Source organism: Scatophagus argus, chromosome 14, assembly GCF_020382885.2.
Source record: "Scatophagus argus isolate fScaArg1 chromosome 14, fScaArg1.pri, whole genome shotgun sequence".
Taxonomy (NCBI): domain Eukaryota; kingdom Metazoa; phylum Chordata; class Actinopteri; family Scatophagidae; genus Scatophagus; species Scatophagus argus.
In genome coordinates, this window is record NC_058506.1 from 5,996,937 (window position 1) to 6,014,419 (window position 17,483).

Below are 17,483 nucleotides of genomic sequence, written 5' to 3' on the forward strand. Positions count from 1 at the left end.
TGAAGAAGCCGAGGCCTGAAGTTGAGGGAGCTGACTCCTCATGGATCTCCTCATGATTCCACCTCTGTCTCTTAGCACTTAACCTGCTCTGTGCTGCTTTCTTCCCGGTTCTCCTTTGTGGAAGAGCTGAAGCCAGAGGTTGAGGGAGCAGCATCTTTTCCACCTTTGAGAAACTGAGGGGAGACCTTCCAGAGGAGGTCCCTTTCGCTGTTCATGGAGTTCCTGATGCTGAGCAGGTACCTACAGTTAGCTGCTGAGGGCGGGCAACAGGTGGACAAGCGGGCACAGGAGGAGGGTACTGCTGGATGAGGGGGGTGTGAGGTCTGATATTGTTATCATCATCATCATCATAATTACAGTCCTCTTCATCCTCACACACTGAGTCATACCCTGAGTCCTCATCATAATCAGTGTCTTCATCCTCCTCATCTGTTTCCATTCGTTCATCCTCTGGGACATCATGAGGGAGGTCATATTCAGCAGGACATTCAGTGATGTAGTTTACACCACCCAAGAGGAAAAAAAGCAAGAGAAACCTGAAAACCTGATTTCAAATTAAAAGTATTTTTCATACCAGTTCAAACTAAAACGACAAAAACTACAAGCCTGTTTGTTACTCTTGTTACAGAACTGACAAGCTTGACAACGTTTGTAGGATGTAAGAAAGTGAGCATAGTTTTGGCTGCTGACATAATGCTGAGAATATTTAAAGCAGCTGGTTTGACAGCAAAATTTTGTGAGAACTATTTTGAGTCAAAGTTGCGGCCCCTGCTTTCATATTTTAATGTAAGTGTGACTTGAGTTTTCGCTGTTTGACATCTCTGACAGCTTTCAGTCTGGACTAAAGATGGTGATAATGGTTAAGCTTGAGGTGAATCTCAGAGTACATTATGGCATCTGCAGTCCCAGAGAGCTGAACGACACGTAACTTTATTCTCCCTCGAAAACCAAACAGCAGACGAACACGCAGACAGCTTTTCAATGTGTCTAATACACAAACATGTCAAATAAAAGCTGCGTGATGACGGAAAATAACACTTAACGCTGAAGGTTCAGAGACAGCAGTCATTCATCGTTGTTTTCACCTCCTTTATTCAAGTCCTAAACAACATAAACTTTCGAATAAAAATTAATCGATGATTCGACTTGAGTTCGGGATACAGTAAGTCAAACTTCAACAATCCAACTCATTTGATCACGTGTACGTCGTTACGTGACGCTCGCAGCTGAAAGTTCCATCGTCTCCATGGTGCACAAGAAAAACATACCTCTATGATTGAACGTATTTAGGCTAAGCCGCCATCTTTTTCGGTAATTTCGGTGCACATTTTGTTAAATTTGATGCCCTCAGACCAAAATAACAATGTTTTCAAACCTCTACACTGCTTGCTCATTTATTACACACATTTCCCAGGAAATTTAGGACATTCTGTCCATCAAATGATCGTTTTACACGGTGAAATCGAGTCTGAGAGTCTGTTATCATCCTGTTGGAAAGACTTCCAACAGGCACAATTTTTGATTTTGAACTGTACCTTGAAATTTACTAAGTGTAACTGATTTCGCAACCGATAAACTTCTTCAAGGGGAAGAATCAATGTAAGAGTCCAAAGAAAAACGGATAAATCTAAAAGTTGTCTTACCCGCGTGGTTATCGTCCAACTCAGGTGTTTCTCGTTGATGAGTGGTCTACTGAGGGCCGTTTTAACCGCTTCAGTTTTCCACAGCAATGTATTGATCCAACAGTTTTGTTTTTTCAGGTTTTCCAGTTGATTCTTTCCAGCGCGTCAGGTCTCCAGGAGAGTGATCTGTCCACAGTTTGGGTTTGCTACAACTTGTGTCAGAGTTCCAGTGCAGAAAAATCAAAATGTTCTGCAGCCCTTAAATGACCTCAGCTGGGTCATCATGCTGTTTCCATGACATACAGACCCGGCAAGACGCAGACACGTTATATATCACTGTTTTATTGGATGTGTTATAAGATTTGGATCTGAATTTTGGACCTCACTGGATCATCGTGGTGATGTCTGTGGGTCAACAAGGGGTTTTTGTGGGTGATAAGTTTCAAAACTGTGCTAACTGCACTGGCGTACAAAGAATTAACATCTAACATTCAGTTTGTAAGGGTGACCACCAGGGGGCGCAATGTGCGAATATCTGAAACTTTAAAAATCCAGATGTGGTTTCATATTTCAGTCTAATTGACAGATTTTCAGATGATATAGTATGTGATTTTGGTCTATCAAGAAGAATAAGCGTAAACAGAAAGAAGTCACAATTGTGACAACTCCTATGGGAAGATAATTCTACAGAAGGAAAACACATTACCAGACTGTGCAGTCTGTTTTAAACTGGGGGTGGGTGGGCTGATTATTATCCTCACATGCTCCACTTAAATGTCATCAATGCACAATATGTTGATATGAAAATGGCATGATGTAACATTTTTTATCATTAGTAGTTATTATGTTATTGATCCTTTGTTTCCAGCAAGGCTATTGATTCCACACATCATAAGCATCAACACACAGAGACACAAAGTCAGAGTGTTTAATAACTTTTATTTTACTAAAAAAAAGGGGGAGAAAGTTCACATTAACATTTAGCCTCAATATTACAGTATATTGAAATTCTTCGCAAAGGAAGTAAAATACAACATTTTTTATTTTATTTTAATCTTATATTAAAAATATCAAATAGTACTCATCTAGCAGTGCTTACAGAATTGTAAGATATGTCTCAGGCTTGATAGCATAAAGGTTGGCTTTGTACAGAGCAGAGATGGGCGTTTGCCAGTCTTAGCGAGGGCCTTGCAGAGACAACCTACCTTTGTGTTACCTGGCCTGGTTTGACTGACAAGCTGAACATGCAACGAGGGCAACTACACAAATCATCCTATAGATTATAGCGGTGCAGTAAGACACTTGGAACAGGCTTGTAATGAAACAACAAGAAAAAAGCTAAATGTTCCATTCATTGTGTTTTTTTTCACCCAACAACCCTCATGTCACAGAGTGCCCCTTCTCCTCTACAAAGTGATCTGAAATTAATTAGCAGACTTTCTGGTGATCTGTTCAGTACAGCTTACCAACCAGGGACATGGTGAATGAGAAAAATCAGACTAAAAATAACATCACTACCTGATTAACTTCAAAAAACAGACTCCTTAGAGCATTTCTCTAGTTGCACAGAACTGTACAGGCACACATATTATATATATTCAAAATAAATAGGGCTAATTTGGCCAAGACTCACGGGGGATGGCAGTTCTCTCTTCTCTGTCAGTATAGAGAGATACACCTCCAGCCATTTATCACCATGGCTTCCCAGCCACTTCTAAACCTCACAAGTTCTCAATGTCCCTTAAACACACTCACACACACGCTCACTCAAATACATCCACATTGTGACTCACACACCCCAGCCTCTTTCACCACGCACATGCACAAAGCGAGAAAGATCAAAAAAGGAAACAAAACATCAGTTTAACATAATTATCAAACATGTAAATGCCATTTTTCTGGAATGCCTCTGATGAGAAAAACAAAGTTGGAGGTTTCTGAGATCATCAGACCAGTGTCTGGAAAGGGTTTACTAGCCACTGCACCAGGCTATGGCCTCCAGATCCCCCCCCTGAACTTTTCCACTGTGGTCCCAGAATGCCTTGTCGACTTGGAGGAGGCGGGGGTCGGCTCTCCTCACCTCACATTACAGGACATGACTACTAGATGACCAGATAATGTCCTTTAACACCTCTCATCGTGCTCAGCTCCATCTCTTTTCAGGACAGACGGGTGAGGTGGGGTTTAGTCAGGAAAGATGTGCAGGCTGGGGGCTGTACAGTCAAGATGAGCCTGCTGGGAGGAGAGTTGAGGCAGGAGGACAGGAGTGGCAGGGACCAGGGTTTGTAAGGAGTCTCTCAGTCTCTCCTCTCCAGATGGCATCCTGAGGGAGGTGGGCAGGGATTAAACATCAGTGGAAAAGTAGAGCGTGTTGCGCTTCAGTTCAGCAAAGGAGATGGGAGGATGCTGCAGGTAATAAAGCAGCACCTGGACCTAAGGAGAGAGAAAACAAGGGACTTTTAATTCATTGAAAATGAATTCATATTATCAAGGTTGTCTTTGTCTACTCCTTAGTCTAATGTAAAGTCTGAGACTCTAGGCCCCTTGCAGACAAAACCTAAAAAAAAATGTGTCCCCCCCTGTCAACTCACCCCACCCATATTAATGAGGTTTGTTCCTCCTATTACTATTATTCTTTTCTTACATCAATTTAAGGGACAATCATGCTCTAGATGTGGAACTACAATCGCCATAATGATTTGGGGGATGTTAACAAGATTCGATTTATAGTCTGGCAACTCAGTACAACTGCAACTTGAGAATTTTTTAGCCTCTATTTGTCTACATTATGGAAATTTAGCATCTTTAAAGTATGTTGAATTTGCTATTAGAAGTTCCTGCTTGCTGTGTACCCATTGGGATAAAAAATTGCAAGCATGGAAAATCTGCTATTAAAACAGGTGATTCAGTCTCATGTCCCCCACATCCTCCACTGATCCACAAATGTCTCTTAATCTCCGCTTTAATCGGTTTCACCAAATGGCATATGTCTGAACAACTTAACTCGATTTAATGCTGCCAGGAATTCAAAGGAAAACAGTTTCTATCGAGTAATTGAATTTACAATATGTGTTTTAGAACTCTGAGAAGATGTATTATGTGAGTCAGTGGACTTAATCATATTCCCTAAAACACTATATTCTTCTCTTTAATATTGCTGGATGAGTTATTTTATCAAAAAAAGGACGATTCAGTCACTCCTGACCCCCATATTCCATTATTATTCAGGATATGGTGGCGGAAACATCTTTCATTGGTGTTTGACATGTTGTATACTGATGCAATAAACATCTAGAAGTTAAATAAGCCCAAACACAAACACTCAGCTTCACTGTAATGGACAGATGGAGCCTCCTGCATGTGCATGATGCCCTGTTTATGATGATTTACTCTGGATGTTGTTTACTCTGCCAAGAAAAGACATTTGTGCACAGGAAACCCATCTCTCAGTAGAGATGAATGGATGACCAGCAGCCTAAATACAGCTGGGAGAGCAGACGGCAGTGACATGGGTCACTTAGTGATGTGGGAGTAAAATTCATCAGGAAAAGACGTGCAGCGACTGAGGAAAAGTGCATGTACACAAGCCAATCCCCCTGTATACTGAGTACACTCACAGAGAGATGCCTACTTTGTTACTATTAAGAAGACAGTACTCTGTGTATGACCATAGTATGCCTCTCTCTAAGCACCAAAATGCAAATGCGACTGTGCGTAGGTACCTGTGCCATGACGTCGTGTGACCAGATGTCAGAGGCGGAGGTGATGTGCTGTCCCTTCGTGCTCTCTGACTCTGAGGGCCTGAGCAGAGTGGGGCCAAACACAGTGGCCAGGTTATGGAGGGACATCTTGTTGATGGGCTCCTTCTCAGCCACCCTGCAGGAACGAACACCAAGAGAGGACGGGGTTGATACACATGCTGTAAAAGGCAGTCATTGCAAATGTAGAGGAAAAACTACAATCACTGCGCTTGTGCTGGGAAACTCCTGATGAGTGTGAAAGCGAAGCTGTAAAAGAAGGTTCACAGTCTTCTCTTGTATTCTTAAAGCTGGCCATGGAGAAGCCAGCGGGCACAGCACTGTAGTCATATTGAGACAGACGTGTCTCTGCTAAAGTTACTGTATGTTAAATATCAGAACTAACTGGTTCTGTGCATCTTAGCCTCAAATAACAACACATATTAATGTAACAATACATATTAAATATTAATACATATTGATATTTAGGAGAGGAAAAAAGTCCAACAGGGTTACTGATTACCTTTACTTAAAATACATAAAACCAATCCACAATGTTGATTTTATATGTTATGATATAAAAAACAAAATGTTAAGAGGCATAGAATAATTTTTACATTTTTATCATGCTTTCTTGTTTTTAATTATTAATTAAACGCAATTCAAAGAAATTCCTGAATTTCCCTCGGGATCAATAAAGTATCTATCTATCTATCTAAGTGTTTCACAGTCAATTAACAAAACACCAGACCGTTTGAACGTATTAAGAGACCAATGCACACTAATGCATGAGTGGGGTGCAATTTGAGTCAGTCAGAGATTTTTGGAAGCGGAAATTTTTATGAAAAGATGCAGAGAGGTGCAGAACAACTGTAGGTTTTATGACTTTTTTTACTGACAGGCGGCAAACTGTGAACAGTAGGCTGTTTTCGTGTGTGTGTGTGTGTGTGTGTGTGTACCGTTTGAGGTGCTCCAGCAGAGTGAGGAAGGTCATGAGGTTGGGGTCAGGCAGGGAGCGCAGGAGGTGCATCATGCAGTTCTCCTTGGCTGCTGGGTCTGAGAGCGCTGCAAGTGATTGGAAAAAGATGTCAGTTGTGGCAAAACAGCTTTTGAACTTCTCATGTTTTCCAGGTGGGTAGTTTGAACTCCCTTGTACACACACCTATGCCCTCCATGAAGGCGGGGTAGAGGCGGTCGGTGAGCAGAGGCTCCGGCAGCTCCCTGAAGTAAAGCTTCAGTGTTCCCGCGATGGCGTTGATGTCCATGTCACTCAGCATCACCAGGATATCTTTGGTATCTGAAGGTGGGACATGAATGAAGACGGATTAGAAGCTAAACACACCACATTACTGAAGCCTCCCAAAAACACAGCTGCTTTCTCTGTCTCCAGGAATGATGTAAAAACATAAAACTTCAACTCCTGACAGCTGCTGCTCCTCCTCTGTCCTGGGCTGTTCCCACAAATCTCACTTCTACATTGTGTTACAGCAAAGACCTCAATCTAAAGTCTCTACATTTAAAACTACACACACCATAACCATCCAAACATACAGTCTTTATGCAAACACTTCATTTCCAGGTGCATGTTTGATGCCTGACATGGCATTGTATAATTTGATGGAATTGAATGAATGATTAGACATAGGTCACAAAACTGTCAGCTCAGCATAATGCACCACTGATGGGATTGGGCTGTTAAAAGTGTTTGCGGTTTATGCACTGTAATCTGTTGGTTCTCTGTCATGCTGCTAAAACCCCATCGTTTGGTTTCTAGTAAAGAAGCTGTGAGGAAATGAGAGTTTGAGAGATGGACAGCAAATGGAGTCTTACTGGCGTCGAATGCTGTTTTGAGGGCCTGGATATCAGTGGCCACCCCTGAGATCCTGTAGATTCCCACTTCGTCAATCCCCCTCTTCTCCACTTCCTCAATGCACTGACGGACAATGTAAGGCACCTTGGAGCGCTCGCGCCTATGGAAACAGCAGCCGTGTTAATAATACAGATTCACTATCGCCAGGAAGTGCAGAACGTCTTATTTTATTTTCAGGTCTCTGAGACACAGAGCAGACTTACTTTGTCACCACGTTGATCTTGACTCCAAACACCCCACTCTGTTTTTTGGATGGCGTTCTCTTCAAGCTGAGGTCCCGACTTGTAAACTTCATGGAGAATTCCACTTTGATCTGATGATGAACAAACAACACAGCTGAAGTAAACTGGATTCCTTTAAGAAGCCCGAACTGAACTCCGGGACCTTCATGAACCTTTTCTTTTTTTTGTCCTTTTTTATTTATTTGGTTATAGATGTTTTGACATTTTTAAGAAATTTTAAGACTAAGCTACTGATACATTACATCCGATCAGATATTTTGTTCCGGGAAAACATTGAATCTTAAAGTTATTACTGCAAACTAAATATTTTTCAAAAATTTGTGTACTGTGTACTCTACACTGTTGAATAAATAACACTGTGCAACATAACATTACCATATGTACAATATTCAGTATATGTAAAAATCTTTCAGTCTTACCCCGTTCATCTCTATGACGTCCATTTGCCAGTTCTTGGACTGCACGGTCTGAGGATCCAGCTGAAAGACACGACAAAGACATTCATTTTCATTCACTTTATCAGAATCACACTGAGCTAGAGGAAAGTCTAATAAGTAAGATATTTCTACATGTCATTTAATGCAGTGCTCTTTCTCTCCATCCACCACCAAAGACTGAGCAAATCCTCAAGATTGCTGAGGTACCATCTGTTGTTGGTGGATGAAAAAAAAGAGCTGTTCCCGCCCGGTCTCGAACCGAGGACCTTTCGCGTGTTAGGCGAACGTGATAACCACTACACTACGGGAACTGGCTGGCAGCTGAGGTGCCCCCTCTCCCACTGACAGAGAGTTTAAAGGTGAGGGAAGGCACTTTGAAGCTGTGATTAATATTCACTGAGTCCAGAGTTCACCTTTTAGCTGCTTCAGTTTTCAAACCTCCGGACCAGATCAAAGTCTAGCTGTCGCCGTGGCCCGTGTTGCTGCTTTACAACAACACGCTCACTAAGTCAACTCTGGGAAAGAAAAATGCCACTTATGTTTCCCACGCATGCAGCCTTCTGTGGGTCCAACAAGGGCTCCAGAAAGGCTCAGACACTTGGCATACTTGACCACACACATTCTAAAAGTCTGGCTCACACGTCCCATGATGTGTTCTCAGAGACATGATAGATGGCAGCCTGTTGTTGTTTGAAGTCTCCTGGAGTGTGTGCCCGCTTGCGTGAGGCCACAACGGCTAATGCCTTTTTCATAGGCTGTATGTGAGAGCGCTGCTGCGCTACTACACCATGTCGTTACAACATGCATGGTGATGTGCACAACTTAGAGGAAAATAATGACTACTGGGTGAGCACAAGGGCAGCACACTTCTCTTATTGTCAGCATTAGGCTGCAACCATTAAAAGTTCTCAGTGAGCATATTTCATTACCTCGTAAAAAGGCCATTTGGCACTGGTTTCACGCATTCCTATTATCGTTAAAGCCTGTTTTCCCAGCAGGGTTTGAGACAAGAGACAGGTAATCACTGCAACTGGGTCTTTACACAGCTACTGCCAAGAAGAGAACTGGGCAAAGGTCCAGGACTCTCAGCTGACGCCTCCCGTAACCCCTCAAAGTAGACCCACTAAAAAAAACACAAAAAACTGTTCCTCCCACCTATTTCCTTCTCATTACCCTCTGCTAATTTCCAAAAATGCTGATTAAAAATGAATGTACTGCAACAGGGCTATAAAAACAAAGAGGATCCTTTACAGCCGGTGGTTACACTCACTGACCCCTTTTGAAAATGTATCCTCAACTGGGTTATTTATTTATCATAAAAGAACTTGTTTTCCCTCTTATTTTCCTTTCCTGGGTAATGAGTTGACCTAAAGTGATGACTGCAAACAGTCTGGCTAAGGAGGCCTACACGACAACTTAGTTTTTATTAAATAGTGCATTCAGAATTAGGAACAAAATGCAGCATGACAAGAAACAGCTTTCTTGAAAATGAATTGTGACGTGTTGGGGGATGTTTACAGCCAGCTGGTCTAAACAAAGCGGCAAGAGGATTTAATGCCTTATCCTGAGTGACGGCTCACAGCGGGAGCTAACAGGAAAAGGGCAGCAGCCAGCAGAGGCGAGAGACGAGAAGCAAAAGTAATGCAGCCTAGACATGCCACTTAGAAGATCAAAAATGAAGCTTGTTAGACTGGTCTCAGTCTGATTGAATATGATGAATTAAGAAGTATGGCCATAGGAGGAAATGACACAAAAGAACTGAGGCTGTATATAAAGAATATATTTCAAAGCCTCACTTCTAGATTATTTCCCGTATCTTCAGTCCTTTTCAGATCTGGACCAGAAGAAAGCGAACCAGCACAGCTTTAGTCCTCTTTCATCTCATTCCAAGAAGATGAAAAGTTCAATGACCAATTTCCACTGCTAAGAATGCTTCAGGGGGATTTTGAGCACATGAGCATCAACTATATGTGTGTGCATTCATGCACATGTCCAGGAAAAGATAAAAGTCAGAAGGAGTCTCATGGTTTTTATAAGAGGCCGATATGGTTCTGATTACTCTCGTGGCAAAGCTGTCTTTGTAGGACCATGAAAACTATCAAGGATATATGAGTGAGAAGAGGCCAGAGTGGACTGCAACCCACAGCAAAGCACAGAAATACCTCAAATCTAGAAAACTGCTGCACACACTGATTTGTTTCCAGTTGGGACTCTAGCTTTTTCCTTATATAGAATGCAATAAATGTGTGTGTGTGTGTGTGTGTGTTTGGACAGAGCAATCAAACCAGCATGTTATTCTGTTATATGGGAACACATTGTTCTGTAAGCAGCTCATAGTGTACGTCTCTGAACGTGTCCCAGGTTTGGGGCTCAGCTGGTTGCTGTGCTGCTCATTTACTTTCTCTCAACTCTGTGTATAGCCTACTAAACCTCTCTCTCTCTCTCTCTCTCTCTCTCTCTCTCTCTCTCTCACACACACACACACACACACACGTCCTCATCTCATTACTTTTGGCAGGTTTGAGCATCTGAAACAAGTCAGGATACGACAGGAGCTCTGTGGCTCTCATGTGATACGGCCCACTTGTAGGCTCTACACAAAACCAACGGTTGATTTCAGTATCTTTCACGCCTCTAGTTGGAACTTCATTCAGTCAAGCAGAACACAGGCACAAATATCATGGCCAAGGGTCTTCATTTCAATAAAAGAAGCAGACAGGATGTACACACAGCCTGCACTCTCCCCCAACTGATCTGCAGGGACAGAACAAAGCAGATAAGTCCCGCTGCTTTCCTTCTACAAGTAAACACAGCTAAACTTATTTCCTGGCATTTCCTATATACTCTATAATGATTCATTGAGTATCATATGGTAATACAGCCTTTTGGGTGCAAATAAATTTAAAAGTCTGAAAATTTGACCACCAAAACTGTACATCAACATGTGGCAAAAACAAGAAAAAAAAGAAGAATTATAAGACAAGATGTTTATTAACCATTAAATCACTGCACAATAACAAAGAACGTCACTGCAGTTCTCCTGGTCAAAAAGAAATACACCTGTTGTCTTTAAATTAAAAAAGACACAGAGAGCTGTTCCCGCCCGGTTTCGAACCGAGGACCTTTCGCGTGTTAGGCGAACGTGATAACCACTACACTACGGGAACTGGCTGATAGCTCCCCCTCCCTGCTCTGCAAAGATAAGCCTGGACTCCTTCACCAGCATGTGACATGTGAGCCACGCTCCTGAGGCCTGTGTGAGACTGACAGCAACAACAGACCGACACAGAGGGACGATCAGAGGACTGCACTCCTCTGGAGCTGTTAACATTTTCTACGAAACACACAGGAGGCTTCAGAGACCTGGTTCAGCACATGCAGCACTACAGCAGGAGAATAACAGAAATGTAAGCACATGTATGCACACCTGCAATAATGTGAGCAAAAAGAGTTGTTTTGTTGAAAAGATTCCTTCTTTGATTCCTATGTGCAGATTAAATCCCGCATGTAAATATTTTATATCTACATACTGCAACCCAGATTTAATCACTGGGCTTCACCTTTGTCCTGCACACACATGCACATGAGCATATGCCTCTTTAACAAACTACTCCTGATTATGCAGATGTAAGACAAAAAAAAAGTGTGTGCCGAACTAGCAGAAGACGTTGTGCTAAACAGTCAGTTATCGAAATGATGTTTAAAGCCTTTAATAATTAAATCCCTACACACTTAATTAGCCCATTGTTGCTGAGCTGGTGAGTTAACGCATGCTAACGACAATATTCCAAATACAACTTGATCTTCTGATATGCTAAATTAATGAATTTCTGTTTTAATTTCTCCTTTGTGTTTCACTGGCATTTTCCACTGCTGCTCTCTGGCTGATTAAATATTCATTCAGCTGCAGAAAGCTTTTTATTAGTCCTTTAATTAGAAAGTAGTTCAAACTGCACGGCTCCTTGGTTTTAGCAGGATTACAGGAACTGTTTGTGCAGTGATTGAGCCTCCCAGCACACTGTGCTGCAGAATATTTGCTTCATAATGTACAAGCACCATGACTATTTTTAGACAAATGAATCACATAAGCATAATGTTTACATGTGCATCAGTGACAGCGAGTCTTTTACTCAACAGCTGCTGATGTCACCATAGCCATGTGAGGTCTTTGACTCGGTTGCCATGTTGCCTTCTTCCCTCACTTCACCGTCTGAGCCAATGGGCGAGGGTTTTCAGGCAGCGCGGCGTTGTGATTTGCAGGGTAGTCTTGCATCTCTGCAGGCAGTGTGTGTGATTCTCTTATGGGGCCTGTAAACAGCATCACACAGACCCGTACTACACTTATGCAACATGACCCTGCCTGCAGCCTGCACAGAGAGTCATGAGTTATGTTACATTTAAGACCAGAGAAATAAGAAGAATTTCCTTATGGCTCTGAATTTGAGTTAAACACAAAAGCTTCATTTATCCAATAGTGCTTTCATGTTTCATGCAAAAAAAATGCATGGTTCACTGTTTTCTCTCATTACATCTACGATCTAAAACCCACATGGTGAAGTCACAGATGCAAACATTGCTTTGTTCCATTGTTATACACACGAACCACCAAAACTCTGACTTAATCTGATGCCAAAGAACGTACACTCACATATGCTATCAAGAGACTGGGATCTAAGTCACATTTTTCTCCTCTGATGAACCCTCACGTTCGTCTAGAACAGACCTGCTGCAATGCTTTTCACTCGTCCGCCTCCTGGAAACATTGCATAGTTATGGGCTAGCTCATTATGATACTATTCAAGTTATTTGTGATCTTTACCTCTAACAATATGTACCATTTGTAAGCCATGAGATCATCTCTACATATTTTTACTCAGTGGAGTCCACAAAGTATGTTAGCAGTCTTTAAGAAGGTCTCAGTAAGATGGTCGGGGTGGTCTCACTTTAGTTCTGATGTGACATTCATCAGCTTTTTCAGAGAGTGAGTTTGGTAAGTTGGAGTGAGCCTGTGAGCTGTGAGAAAACCTTCAGACAGTCATAACCCAACTGCCTTTGACTATTTCAGATGAATGTATCAGATTCCATGGATCCATGTGGTCGCCCTGATTCATCGTCCTCTTGCTGTAACTGTCCTGTCATTACCCAAACCAATACCACTGTTAGAGCATGCGACAAACATATCAGAAGCCCACACCTCCTGACTCTCAGCACCCAATTACACGATTAATGCCTTATTGTCACTCTGCATATGGCACGCTCTCTAGCCAGAAGTGATGGGGCTGGACTCATCCCAGCGGGGGTCATTGTGGGTATCAACCTGAGAGTGCTTTACTGACCTGCCACTCCCCTCCTGGAACTCATTAACCAATCGCAAATTCTGTGCACTGGGAATGGATTGGGGCCAATAAAGGGCTATGCCCTCCGGTGGGGACAGCCGGGAGATTTATGTGGCCTATATAAAAGGCCATTAGGGGACTGGCTGGCATTTTAGGCACGCAGGAGGGATGAAACCCTAATATCTCATCTGCACTAATCAACATACTCAAATGGAAGGGCATAATTTCGTACGTGGGCTAAAATGCAGCGGGGGCGAGAGGTGGGATGAGCGAGGCGGAGGGCGGATGATAATGGTTGGATCTGATTCTCTTCCACGGATAAGCCAGTGTGGCAGCTCCATTGTTCTCCTCACTAAGCTGACTGTAACTCCACAAAGAAAATAAAACCAAACCTGCCAAGCAAACAGGTCATCAGCCAAAATAAAAAAAACAAAAAACATTATGCTAAACACACAGCCAAAAAACACACTAACATCTGAGCAAAGGCTTAATCATCATTTGTTCTTTTGCTGGGACACATACCATACATTATGTCTGGTTCCAGTCCAATTAGTGCTCCCAGCCAGCCTCCCATCTCATCACACTATGTCTTAATTAGCTGTCGCTTTAGGCTGAAGGAGGACAATTCCCCTGCTGCACGTCCATACCCTCACACATCGTCTAACATCCACATTCCTCTCAACACCCTGGAAATAACATGATACATGCCACAGAAGCACATACAGATCAATATGTTCCAAAGTCTGCTTTCCCTGCCACCGTCAAAAATGATCTGAAAACATTGGAAATCGCTCTTCCTCATAAGGGACATCTTTAGAAAGTGAATGTTTACACTTTTAAGACAATTTAAAGACAAATTTTCAAGTAGATTTTGCATCAATTTGAAAAGTTAAATAAAGCCAGCAAAACAATTTATTTCATTTTGAACATGGCTGATTATGTTATTAATATAATGAATAGGCAGGTCAGAGAGAAATGAATAATGTCCAACTGTGTTTATAAAAGTCTATGAAATGAAAACATCCATTAAGCACGTCCTGTTTAATATAAAAACAGGATATTTTTAGACTTTAGAAGATTTCAGATGACCCTCAGAGAGCCGGTCATGCTACTGTTTCAGATGATGGTGGATGATTTGACATGATCGCTTCTGACCCCCACCAAAGAGAGTTCACCGCCATGTAGAAGCAGAAATGCACGGCCCGGGGGAGAAGAAAGGCAGAATTGTAGAAGAGCTGATAGGATCAAAAGGTTACAGAGCAGAGAAAAACTGCAACTCAAATTTACTCATAAAACCTGGTGTTCAAAGCCTCATTCAAAGTGAATGAAAGGATGAATGGGACCTCACAGAGCAGTTTGGTGAACAGGAATTTCTGCACAGGCTGTTAGCAACTAAACTCAAAATTGACAAACTTAAGACAGTAATGACATACAGAAACCTCCATACTCACAACGTTTGCCATTAAGACTTTTTTTTACCAAAAGGAGAAGAATGAATCAATACAGGACCTGCAGGTCAGTGCAGTTAAGTCTGGTCTTAGTATGTAATCCCTGTTTAACCCCCGCTCAGTGTAACCAGTGGTCAGCCTTCCTCAGGCCTCTGTTGAATAATGGAAAGCACTGAAGCAAAGGTCACACCAACTCTCAACTGTCCTAAACCTGTTTATTATGCACACAAATTATAGCTCAAAATGCTGGCGATGCGCTCATGATGAAGATGAGGGCTGAGAACTGCTGAATAAACATGTGCAAATGCACAGTGAAATTAAAAAAAAGTGAGTCATAGTTTTAGCTGCGTGTGCAGGGCTACGCATAGAACCAGGACAGGCTCACATGCTTCTTCTGTATCTATCACATGCCAAAAGCATCGGGAGGAAAAAAAAAAAGGAAAAAAAAAGAAGGAAGGAGCCCTTTTCCTGCTCCCGAGCATGAGTCACAATACAGAACCTGTACTTAAACCACACCATACCAGATATGCGTGCATGTGTGCATCCAGATCCCTCAACACAGGGGTCATTCAGTCCCACCTGAAGGCTGAAACCAAACAACAACTGCCTGTTCTGAATGAACATCAGTCCTCTAATAGCACATACAGTGATCGCTACATTTTTCATCTAATTTTTTGTTAACTTCAAACAAACCAACTGCTGCCATTTAAAAATGAAAATAAACATCAGTGGTTTATGAGTAACAAAACAACAAAGAGAAAGTGCTGATATCTGGCCATATGACTACAAGATGTCAAAGTTTGTCCAAAACTTTACCCTTGCAATGCTATTTACATTAAAAAAAAAAGCCAAACGTGATGTAAATATGCGATGTGTCAGAGGCTATTTGGAATAATGTGGCAGTTAATCAGTGATTCTATGATCGAAATGCCACAGAGGCACTAAATCAGCTCAGCCAGAGGAGGACAGTACTTAAAATTACCAGCAGAGGGAGCTAATCTGACACTGAAACATCTCATCCATTGTAGCACTGGTTTTGAAAGTGATAGTGATTTTTACCTCTTGGTAAATACATTGTACACTCAGGGTGTAGTGTCCAGGTCCTTCCTAGAATCTGTGCTATTTATTTAAACTTCAACAATAGGAAACACTTTCTTGTGGTACACTCATCCCCATTTTAAAGCTGACAGTAGCGAATATTTGCAGGCAGCAGCATCAACTATCAGAATCAGAATTCCTTTATATTCCTTAAATAGATGCAAGTATTTAAGAACAGAATTGTTTAAGACAGAAAAAAGCATAAATTAAAGCATTTCTTAAAAATATATATATTTTTGTGTTCACTGTGGCTGGTGTCACAGCAGGTCAGAGTTTAGCCACCGTTTCATTTAGCACCACATCACTGCCTCTGCTGCAGTCAATAGACCCATCAGATAAGAACAATAGTCAACTCTGCACTAAAAGAAAGACTTCCGGGGAGGGAGAGCGCACAACACATGGAGACTATAACAGAGAGGCAGAACAAACAGATGGAAGTGACAGAGTGATAAAGAGGAGAGTACAAATGATAAAAGAGAGGAAATACAGCTTGTGTGTGTGTGTGCATATGTCAGCCAGACACCTTTTGTCTGAGCAGCTTGCTGCGGACGCGGCCCCATAGCTTGGCCCCGGTGTTGGTGTGCCTCTTGAGCACAGGGGTCTGTGGCTGGCTGGACAGATTGTGCTGGTTCTGGTCCACGCAGCAGTGCTGCTCCAGACGCTCACACACTGAGTTCAAGTTTACATCCGACACCAGGATCTCCGTCATCCCAAAAGCCTCTGAACGTTCCTTCCACAGACTGTCGCTTACAAAGAGGGAGGGGGGGAGGACGAATCCCCACGTAACCTCTCACTGATCACCGGACCAGGTGCTGGAGAGCCGCTCCGGGGAATTCACCAGCAAAAAGGACAAAATAAAAGGTTTCCCACAGCTGATATTCAGTTCAAAAAATGGAGAGAGTGATGACAGGGAGGAGAACAAGATGCTGCCATGGTCTCTTTGATAAGCCTGATAATAATTCCAGGTTGGTGCCTCTCTCTCTCTGAGCTCATTCCACAGTCAGCTGCCAACATCTCCTCACTGTGCAATCTGACTTCCACTACAGCAAACACAGATACAGAGCGTTAGAGCGAGGCAGAGAGAGAGAGAGAGAGAGAGAGAGTGAGGGAGAGAGAGAGAGAGAGAGAGAGAGAGAGAGAGAGAAAGGGGAGGGAGATCGAGGGAGTGAATGAGCTCCTGTTGTCACTGAGCGGCCCTGCTTCTCCAGATGTTGATGGACACACCTCCAAAGAGAGGAGGGAGGGGAGGAGGGAGCGATAAACAGTCAATGAGAAATGAGAGGCAGAGGACAGAGAGGGAGAGTGAAAGAGGGAGGGATGGAGGGACTGCTAAACGCTGTGTTTTGTTCAGGACTTTGACCCCTTCTCAACCTTTCCCAGAGCTGGTCAGCATAAGCAGGATGTGAGTAAAGAGAGGAATGTAATGAGAGAGAAAGACAAAGTGTGAAATTTGGACAGGTAACTAATGCTAAAGATGTAAGGATAAAATGTCTAAAACACCGCAAGACACCATCTCAGTAGAAATCTGTGACTTTAAAATCTTTGGATGTTATTTCCTCAAAATCCTCAAAATATGACAAGAGCCACATTTTTTCCTCCTCCTTCTACCTTATTCCTCCTCCACTTCCTCTCTGCCTGTGTGTCCGTTATCGTGCCTTTGTGTGCAGATGACTTCTCCACACCACGCTCTTAC

At 42.5% G+C, this 17,483-nt stretch overlaps 1 protein-coding gene and 2 non-coding genes across 6 annotated transcripts in view; all 3 read right to left on the minus strand.

Moving 5' to 3' along the window:
• Positions 1–2,541: 2,541 nt before the first annotated feature.
• abr (ABR activator of RhoGEF and GTPase) overlaps positions 2,542–17,483 on the minus strand; it is a 118,587-nt gene continuing 103,645 nt past the window's right edge. For 3 of the 4 annotated variants that reach the window (XM_046410991.1, XM_046410992.1, XM_046410993.1), the window contains 7 exons: positions 7,891–7,950; positions 7,433–7,542; positions 7,190–7,329; positions 6,522–6,656; positions 6,319–6,424; positions 5,345–5,498; positions 2,542–4,055 (listed from right to left, as the gene is read on the minus strand). In XM_046410991.1, coding sequence (XP_046266947.1) covers positions 3,966–4,055; positions 5,345–5,498; positions 6,319–6,424; positions 6,522–6,656; positions 7,190–7,329; positions 7,433–7,542; positions 7,891–7,950 — 795 coding nt within the window. In that variant the 3' untranslated portion in view covers positions 2,542–3,965. Of the gene's footprint in view, positions 4,056–5,344; positions 5,499–6,318; positions 6,425–6,521; positions 6,657–7,189; positions 7,330–7,432; positions 7,543–7,890; positions 7,951–16,313; positions 16,855–17,483 lie in introns of those variants that run through there. The other variant, XM_046410994.1, reaches the window with a different exon arrangement.
• Positions 8,147–8,219, minus strand: trnav-aac. The gene has a single exon. It is a non-coding gene; the product is annotated as a tRNA-Val (tRNA).
• On the minus strand, positions 11,003–11,075 carry trnav-aac. The gene has a single exon. It is a non-coding gene; the product is annotated as a tRNA-Val (tRNA).